The sequence below is a fragment of the Sinocyclocheilus grahami genome, unplaced genomic scaffold (assembly GCF_001515645.1).
Source record: "Sinocyclocheilus grahami isolate Dianchi unplaced genomic scaffold, SAMN03320097.WGS_v1.1 scaffold276.1, whole genome shotgun sequence".
Taxonomy (NCBI): domain Eukaryota; kingdom Metazoa; phylum Chordata; class Actinopteri; order Cypriniformes; family Cyprinidae; genus Sinocyclocheilus; species Sinocyclocheilus grahami.
The window spans coordinates 774,619-782,978 of record NW_015505455.1 but is presented as its reverse complement, the minus strand read 5'-3'; the positions used below and the strand labels follow the sequence as shown (position 1 = coordinate 782,978).

At 39.7% G+C, this 8,360-nt stretch overlaps 1 protein-coding gene across 1 annotated transcript; it reads left to right on the top strand.

Moving 5' to 3' along the window:
* Nucleotides 1-4,699: 4,699 nt before the first annotated feature.
* On the top strand, nucleotides 4,700-8,037 carry LOC107600004 (prostaglandin E synthase 2). Its single transcript, XM_016291770.1, has 7 exons — nucleotides 4,700-5,037; nucleotides 5,143-5,337; nucleotides 5,441-5,496; nucleotides 5,841-5,993; nucleotides 6,106-6,306; nucleotides 6,390-6,507; nucleotides 7,127-8,037. The coding sequence occupies exons 1-7, from the start codon at nucleotides 4,744-4,746 to the stop codon at nucleotides 7,244-7,246; spliced, it is 1,137 nt and encodes a 378-aa protein (XP_016147256.1). The 5' UTR covers nucleotides 4,700-4,743; the 3' UTR covers nucleotides 7,247-8,037.
* The last annotated feature ends 323 nt before the right edge of the window (nucleotides 8,038-8,360 follow it).

Here is an 8,360-nt window from a genome sequence, read left to right as displayed (position 1 = left end):
AAAGATTAAAATACAAATTTCAAATCATTTTTAAATGACACAAAACTTGGATTTAACAAATCTGTGTAAATAAAGTCGTAAGCAACTGTCTTTAAGATGAATGGGAATGCTAACAGATAAGAGACCTCCTGGCCCAAGCCTGTAAACATGTCCTTGTTTTGTTTTATAAATATTGTCCCTAATAATAACACATAATTTATCCTGCAATGCAGGTATTCTAGAAAATTTATTAATTGATAATTAATGAATAAGTAAGTTAGGGGAGACTGGGGGAAATTGTAAAATTTTTTACATTTTCCTTCATAAATCACAGACTACTTGAAACACACTAGTCATCTTTTTATACAAGAAAGAAATATAGGTACACTAATTAATAAAATAATTTATATATTTTCACTAATAAGGACAAGATTATAATATTAAACTAAATGCAAGAAGTCAGAGTATTACAATTGCCCCCTTGGTGGGGGAGATTGTAACACTGAAATATAAGTCAAATTAGCCCAATGTATCTCAAATAAAAGCCTACCTCAAAGTAATCACTTTACTGTAGTATTTAATAACATTAAGATTTTTTTTTTCAAGAAGTTTTCAACTTCCTTTAGATGTCTAGCATCATATGCATTCAAAAAGCAAAAGTCTATTTCAATTTTTGCAGAAGACAAGGCAACTATTCTAGTGGGAACTAGATTTTAATTATTTAAATATATATTTTATTGAAATATTTATCAGCTGATGAGTCAAGAACAGTCTTTAACCAAACTTTAATGAAATGGTACAAAATATTGACATATTAACAATGTGATCATGTGGAGATAACATTCGTTGTATTTTTATAAATATTTAAAAGCTACACTGTTTAATGTGTAACACAAATAATTTCCGTAAACAATGACATAATGATTTGCCATACTTAATTAAGCTGCATGTTAAACTCTAGTCTGATTCACAGTTGTGGCACATGTATGTCACTGCCATCAGTGCAGGCCAAGTGTGCCCAGGAATGGCAAGACACACAAGACAGCCAGACCTCTCCAGGCAGACAATGCAGAATTCTTCCTCTTCCTCACTTTCCTCAACATTTTCTTTTGTACTCTTCTTTCTTTTCCTCTTTTTTCCTTTTCTGCAGAGACCTTTTGCTTTACTTTAGAGGAAGATGTTTTGTTCTGCTTCTCTGGTGAATTACATTCTTCCTCCACAGTCTTATCCTCATTTTCTTTTGTGTACTTCTTTCCTTTCTTTACCATTTTCTCCTTTGTTGCAAAGATCTTTCATTTTACTTTGGAGACGGGTGCCTTCTCCTGCTCTTCCTCAAAGGAATTCCTGACAGGTGTGTCTGTAAGAATTTCAGTCGTTCTCCTTTTTCTGGTCTTAGTTATCTTTCAGGGCCCTGCTTTTGGGAATGGCCTCACCAAGATAGGCAAAAAAATCCTCAATGATCAAGGAAGATGTTCCAGCAGCAGGCATGGTGGAGGCAAAGGAACTTGGCCCAGGGATAGGCACAGTGGAAGTGGTGGAGAAAGGCCCAATTGTAGGTACATTTAAGGCGATGTAGGGTGTCCCAGAGATGGATGCAGTGGCACGCACGGTGGAGGCGAAGGAAGGTGATGCAGTGGCAGGCACGGAGGAGATGATGGAAGGTGGTGCAGTGGCAGGCACGGAGGAGATGGAGAAATGCCCATCCCCAGACACGGTGGAGGAGAAGGAATGTGGTGCAGTGGCAGGCACGGAGGAGATGGAGAACTGCCCATCCCCAGACACGGTGGAGGAGAAGAAAGGTGGTACAGTGGCAGGCACAGAAGAGATGGAGAACTGCCCATCCCCAGACACGGTGGAGGAGAAGGAAGGTGGTGCAGTGGCAGGCACGGAGGAGATGGAGAACTGTCCAGCTGCAGACACAGTGGAGGCGATGGACACAGTGGAAGCTGGACCAGTGACTGATGTCTCAGGATTGTGTGGACGGTCAGTGACGCAGGATGGTGCAAAATCAGCATCGCTGAAAATTTCCCTGATGAAGGGCCAAATGCCTGTGCACCTGAAGCCAGCCTGGATATTTGATGGTGTGGCAGCCATTGGGAAAGAATCCCTTACAATTGCTGGTATGTCATAAATGGACATGGTTGTTCCAGGATGATGCCTCATCCAGCTGTCAGAGAAGGTGTAAACCATCTTCTTGAAAGGGCCAAACACACTGCGAACACACTGGAACAGTGCAGGGGGTTGGAGAGGAGAATAATGCCAGAAAAGTATACCTCGCAAAAACATGTGGTAGTGATGATTGTCGAGGATCAGCAAGACCTTCTGTGTTGGAGAGGCTCTTGTATGGGTTTGGAAGTGCCGCAAGAACTCAAGAAAATCTTCATCCTGCATCCATCCTGATTTGTTTGCTATTCCTATACAGCCAGGGGGTCCATCCCTAATGAAATGAGGGTGGAAGTTTACCCTGGATAACACAAAGTGTGGAGGGATTGCATTCCCCAGTGCATTTACTGCACATGCCACAGTGGCAAGTGTTCCACGCTCTCCAGATGTTACTGACCCCACTTGCTTTTGGCCTCTTCTGGCAAGAATCTTCTCCGGTTTCTGAACAGTGGTGACCCCTGTCTCATCCATATTCCAGATATCCTTGGTAGTGAAATGATGTTTTTGAAATACCTCTGCCAGATTGTTGAAAAACTTGGACACATTGGTTTTATTAAAGCTTGTTGCCCTAGCTAAGCTTGTGGCTTGTGGCTGTCTCAGGGAAAGGCTTTGGTGCCTTTTCAGGAAACCATCTAACAGTCAGCCCCAACCATTCCACGCTCATCCCATGACTTGGGGTGCTTGCAGTTGTGAGCCTTTGCCAGTTCATAGGCATATTTGAGAACCTGTATTAAAGCATTTGTGTGAATTAAAAATTGTAAACATATATAGGCTACAGTATGTCAACATAAGCTAAAAAAACTGTTCATTCTACACAAATAATCATGAAACATAACAAGTTCAGCAATGTATTATATTACCTCTTTGGGACTTAAACCATAATATAAGTCAGCAGCCCTGAGGAGGTACTCCGACAATATGGTCTCCTGCTCTGCCGTGAACAGTTTACTGGCTGGCCGGTATCCTGTCCTAGATGTGCCTTCACTCACTCCCTGCGTACCATTTGAAAGGGCTCATCCCTACGCTCTAATCCCTTCTAAGGGTTTACCCTCCGGAGTGAGAGCTTCGATGGGTTGAAGGGTGTAGGGGACCAAACAACTGTTTCTGTTTCTCATATCACGTGCCCACACGGAGGCAAATAAAATCATGCAAAGAATCTGCGCAAAGGATCATGGGAGTACGAAGTGTCCATCAGTTGTACCCTTCGAAATCCTTCATTCCGAAGGGCCCTTTGAAGTGGCCAGTTTTGAGCACTTCGATTTGGAACGACCCTTCAATATGGCGGCCATGATTGTTTTCACTCCGAAATGCGATATGAAAGTGACGTGACATGTGGCCAAGTATGGTGACCCCATACTCGGAATTAGTGCTCTGCATTTACCCATCCAAAGTGCACACACACAGCAGTGAACACACACACCGTGAACACGCACCCAGAGCAGTGGGCAGCCATTTATGCTGCGGCGCCCGGGGAGCAATTGGGGGTTCGGTGCCTTGCTCAAAGGCACCTCAGTCGTGGTATTGAAGGTGGGAGAGACTGTACATTCACTTCCCCCACCTACAATCCCTGGCGGTACGAGACTCAAACCCACAACCTTTGGGTTATGAGTCCGACTCTCTAACCATCAGGCCACGACTTCCCCGATATATCCCGTTTAGAGCGCACCTGTCACCCTCGCCTTCTTAATGAAGCGATATAAAGTCACATGACAAACGCCATGTGACTTTGCTGCTGCCCTCACTCTCAAAACAGTGATTGTGGCTGGAGTCCCCTATCCGTCTCCTTGGGTCTGAATCTAGGCATAGTTTACTGTAAAGAAAAGACTTCTGCTAAGTTCTCTGTTCTAACTTCATAAAATTGCTTCTTACAAGTTAACTAATCACAAGCTAATAAATCCACTATACAAACTGACAATGAAAGGAGCTTTTCTTTTTTCAGATATATATAGGCTAATAATCACACTTTCTGTCTAACACATATAAAACACACATAGTGCTGTCGATGAAAAACAACTAGATTGTGATTAAAAACACGTTTTAAGTTTTCAATATATTTTATAATGTAATAATGTCACAGTTCATTTCCAAATTGATGTAGAAACAACATAAAGACTGTATATTTTAAATACTGTACTTGTTTAATGGTAGGCTACTCTAGAACATCACAATAGGCTACTCCGGGTAAATTCAAAAACAGATGAAAATGTTAATGTTCAATTTGTACGACAATTGAAGTTTAATTAAAGTAAGTGGGGATAAGATGTCCAGATGTTGCCTCGAGTACGATGATTATCGAATATTTATTTTATCTCCTTAATTTATTGGTAGAGATTATTGAAGCATATTTTTTATTTGTATTTCAACCAAATTCATATATAAAAACTATTATATAAAGTAAATTTTGTAAAGAAATATCTTTAATTACAAATAAACGATTTTAATACCAAAAGAAAAGATTTTAACGCGGATTAATGGGGCATTCTGTGTTTGGTCCTCTCGCGCCCCTAGAGGAAGTAAACTTTCTCCTGGGAAACGGCTCTTGTATTCTCTTGTAGCATTTGCCATCGCGCTTGCCGTACTTGTGGGAGTTTATGTAAAATCATGATGGCGGCGGCCTGTGCGAGAACGCTTAGTAAGGTCGGCCGGTTAGTTTTAGACACGCCGACATGCCGGGTAACAAACACCGCAGCATTAATGCCGAGAATCTCCATGAGATGCCAAGGAAGAGCTTACGGTACCGGCGGAGCAGGATTTAGATCCAGACTTTCGCTCGCTGCGCCGGTGCGTGGCAGTGGGCGAGTCCTGGGATGCGCTTTCCTGCTCGGTGGTGGTTTCGGCTTGTACCAGACCGTCAAACTCACGCTACAGCGTCACCTTGCAGAGGAAAAATCAAATGTAAGTATCCAGTTCAGGCAGTATTTTTGGATGAAAGTGTTCAAATGTGCCCTTATTTTTTGGGTTTGTTTGCTCACTATGGTTTTATTAACTTGTTTTTATTAGGCTCCTGAGCTGGGGACAGATCTGAAGTTGACTCTGTATCAGTATAAAACCTGTCCGTTTTGCAGCAAGGTGCGAGCCTTCCTGGATTATCATGGTCTGCCATATGAAGTTGTGGAGGTCAATCCCGTTATGCGACAGGAGGTCAAGTGGTCCACTTATAGAAAAGTTCCCATCCTGATGGTGAACGAGACGGTGGTATGTAGCTATTCATCTGTCTTTCTGATTATGATCGATATCCTCTTCCTGATATATGATACCTCTACTCATCAAGTTCCTCTCTTTGTTTATATCTCAACAGCAACTCAACGATTCTTCTGTAATAGTTAGTGTTTTGAAGACATACCTGGTCAGCAAGTGAGTATCTTGGAGTATCAAATCTATGGATGTTAGAATTTATTTGTTTTAAGCGCTTTTAATGACTATTTGTAGCATAAACATATTGGTATATTTGGTACATTGGTATATTTGTGTATTATATTCATTTAGAAAAGTTTTTTTGTTTATTTTTTATGGACCCCAAATATGGTTATTCTTCCGACAATAAACAAAGTTTTCTTTACAGTACTAATTGGAAATTGACTATTTAATATTTTCCTAAATTTGAGCACTGTATTCAGTTTTCTAATAGTTTTTTTCGTTAGGCAAATAAATGTAAATATAAATGCAAATTTTGATTGTCTGTTCACTGCTTCTTTTAGGGAAAAAACTATATCGGAGATTCTCGCATGTTATCCTGAGATGAAGGCAAAAAATGACAGTGGAAAAGATGTGATAGAGTTTGGCAATAAATACTGGGTCATGGTGCGAGACACAGATGCTGATCATCTATATCCAGGAAAAGACACCAGAAAGTAAAGCAAATCAGTTATGTCTGAAAGTGATTGCTTTATTAACTTTTTTAAATTGAATTTACATTATTGTATTAATTATTGTATGAGCTTTTTAATAACACTTTTTGGCCAGAGAGGAGATTAAATGGCGGAAATGGGCAGATGAGTGGCTGGTGCACCTAATTTCCCCAAATGTTTACCGCACGCCGACTGAAGCCCTTGCATCCTTTGACTACATAGTACGAGAAGGCAAATTTGACACATTTGAGGGATTCTTTGCAAAGTATTTTGGAGCTGCTGCCATGTGGATCATTTCAAAGAGATTGAAAAAGAAGTAGGTTTTTGAGGGCAGTGCATTTTACATAAGATATTTGTCAAAAATGTTTTGATTATAAAGGTTAACCTCATACTACACAGACACCATCTGCAAGATGATGTGAGACAGGATCTCTACAAGGCTGTCAATGATTGGGTGGCAGCCATTGGAAAAAACAAGAAATTAATGGGAGGCGATCAACCCAACCTTGCAGATCTGGTATGTGTTTCTCTCTCAGTCTAAAATCTTATTCAAAATATATAAATACACTACGGTTCTAAAGTTTTCTGAATGAGATGCAGATGCACTCTCTGACAGCAGGTGGCGCTTATGAACAGCAATGATACAGTGTTTCCTGGGGTACCGCTGTAAACAAAGCAGAGCTGGCTTATGAACACTACTTTAACATGCATTGTTCAGAGGCAAGATGAAAAGAAAATACCACGTAAACTTTTCTAATGATAGTCAGTTCCCCTCAGAGATACATTCTTATAAACTCCTACTCCAATTGTTTCTCGATTTGTTTGGCATCTCAACCGATCTGAATCGCCACATTTGAATCGATTTTCGACCAGCTCGCGGTTAATCATTACATCCCTAGTAAAAACAGTAATATTGTGAAATATTATTACAATTAAATTTATTTTTTTAATTATATATTTAAAATGTAATTTATTCTTTTGATGACTAAGCTGAATTTTCAGCAGCCATTATTCAGCACCCAGAGTTGAAAAAGTTATGCTGCCTAATATTTTTTTTGTGTTTATGTTAATAAACATATGTTTAATTATCTGTGGTATGGTGGAAAATACCTTCTTATACTTTGTTTTCAACTCAGGCCGTGTTTGGTGTTCTGAGGGTTATGGAAGGCCTTCAGGCATTTGATGATATGATGGAAAATACCAAGGTGAAGAACTGGTACCGACATGTGCAGAAGGCCACACAAGGAGTGTCATAAAATCAAAGCTTCTGTCATCGCTGCACCAACTTGAAGCACTTGATACCACAGCACAACTTTAAAAAACAAACTTGATGCCATCTAATGGTAGTCTTCCTCCCCCCCCCATGTTTTGTTTTACTACTAGACTGAATTTATGTATTTCTCTCATAGTGTTTTCTTTTACTTTGTGAAGCAAAGCGCAACCTGAACCAAATGCTATTTAAAGTAAAACAACCTCATATAATCTGTAGAGATTGTGAATGGGTTTTAGGATTGTTCTGAAATCATCCAATTTTTTCCATCTTTGTGAACTAGCTTGAAATCAGATTATCGACAAATTTATAATCTAGTGATTTAGTCTTTTTTTCAACAAATGACAGTTTTTTTTTTTTTTTTTACACAAGTTACTGTTTCTTGTTGTTTTGAATTAATTTTCTTCCTTTTGTAATATTGAAGTGCTGCCACTCTCATCATGTGGTGTTCAGGTTACCTAAGCAGATGAGCTCAGCCCTGTGATAGATCATGTAGATGCTTGCGTCTACCTCTGTTTGGCTTACTGTTCTCTGTTCATAAATGTCCAATCTGAGGTTTGAAGCTGTGGTTTACTGAATGTTCATATTGATGTGTTTCGTCCTTGGGTTCTCAAGGGGTTTAACTTAAAATGTGATCTTACGGAGTAATGGTTATGTGAAAGTTGCTTTGGACATTTGGAGTGTCCAGTTAACCAAGAACTTTTGGCTATGCATCATCTTTTGATGACAAAAGTGATAAATATTTGTCAGTGAAATAAAGTAAACATCTCAAGCAGATGGTTGTCAGCTGGTTAGTCTGTAGTCTGTCATGCATTTTTCGAAATGAAGCTAACGCATGTCAGGTAAGACACTCCTACAAATTAAAATACACACTGTACATTCTAATGGCACCACATCAGACTGTATAAAATAGCAAGTTCTGAGAAAATTTCACGGACAGGCTAAAAACTGAGGTGTACATAGTAACGCGTCGTTGGCATAGAAACCCAATAAGCTCCAGTTCAAGTTTACTGGGCGTTAAACACACTTCTCAATTCTTTGTCGCTTAAATTTCGAACCAGCCAATCAGATTCAAAATAGAATGTTGAAGGCGGGACTTA

What these genes read in the sequence shown, in the direction of transcription:
- LOC107600004 (XM_016291770.1), top strand. Translation starts at nt 4,744, where the DNA reads ATGATGGCGGCGGCCTGTGCGAGAACGCTTAGTAAGGTCGGCCGGTTA. An exon ending in TGATGGTGAACGAGACGGTG is followed by an intron (nt 5,338 to 5,440) that starts GTATGTAGCTAT and finishes ATATCTCAACAG; the next exon opens with CAACTCAACGATTCTTCTGT. An exon ending in CCAGGAAAAGACACCAGAAA is followed by an intron (nt 5,994 to 6,105) that starts GTAAAGCAAATC and finishes CTTTTTGGCCAG; the next exon opens with AGAGGAGATTAAATGGCGGA.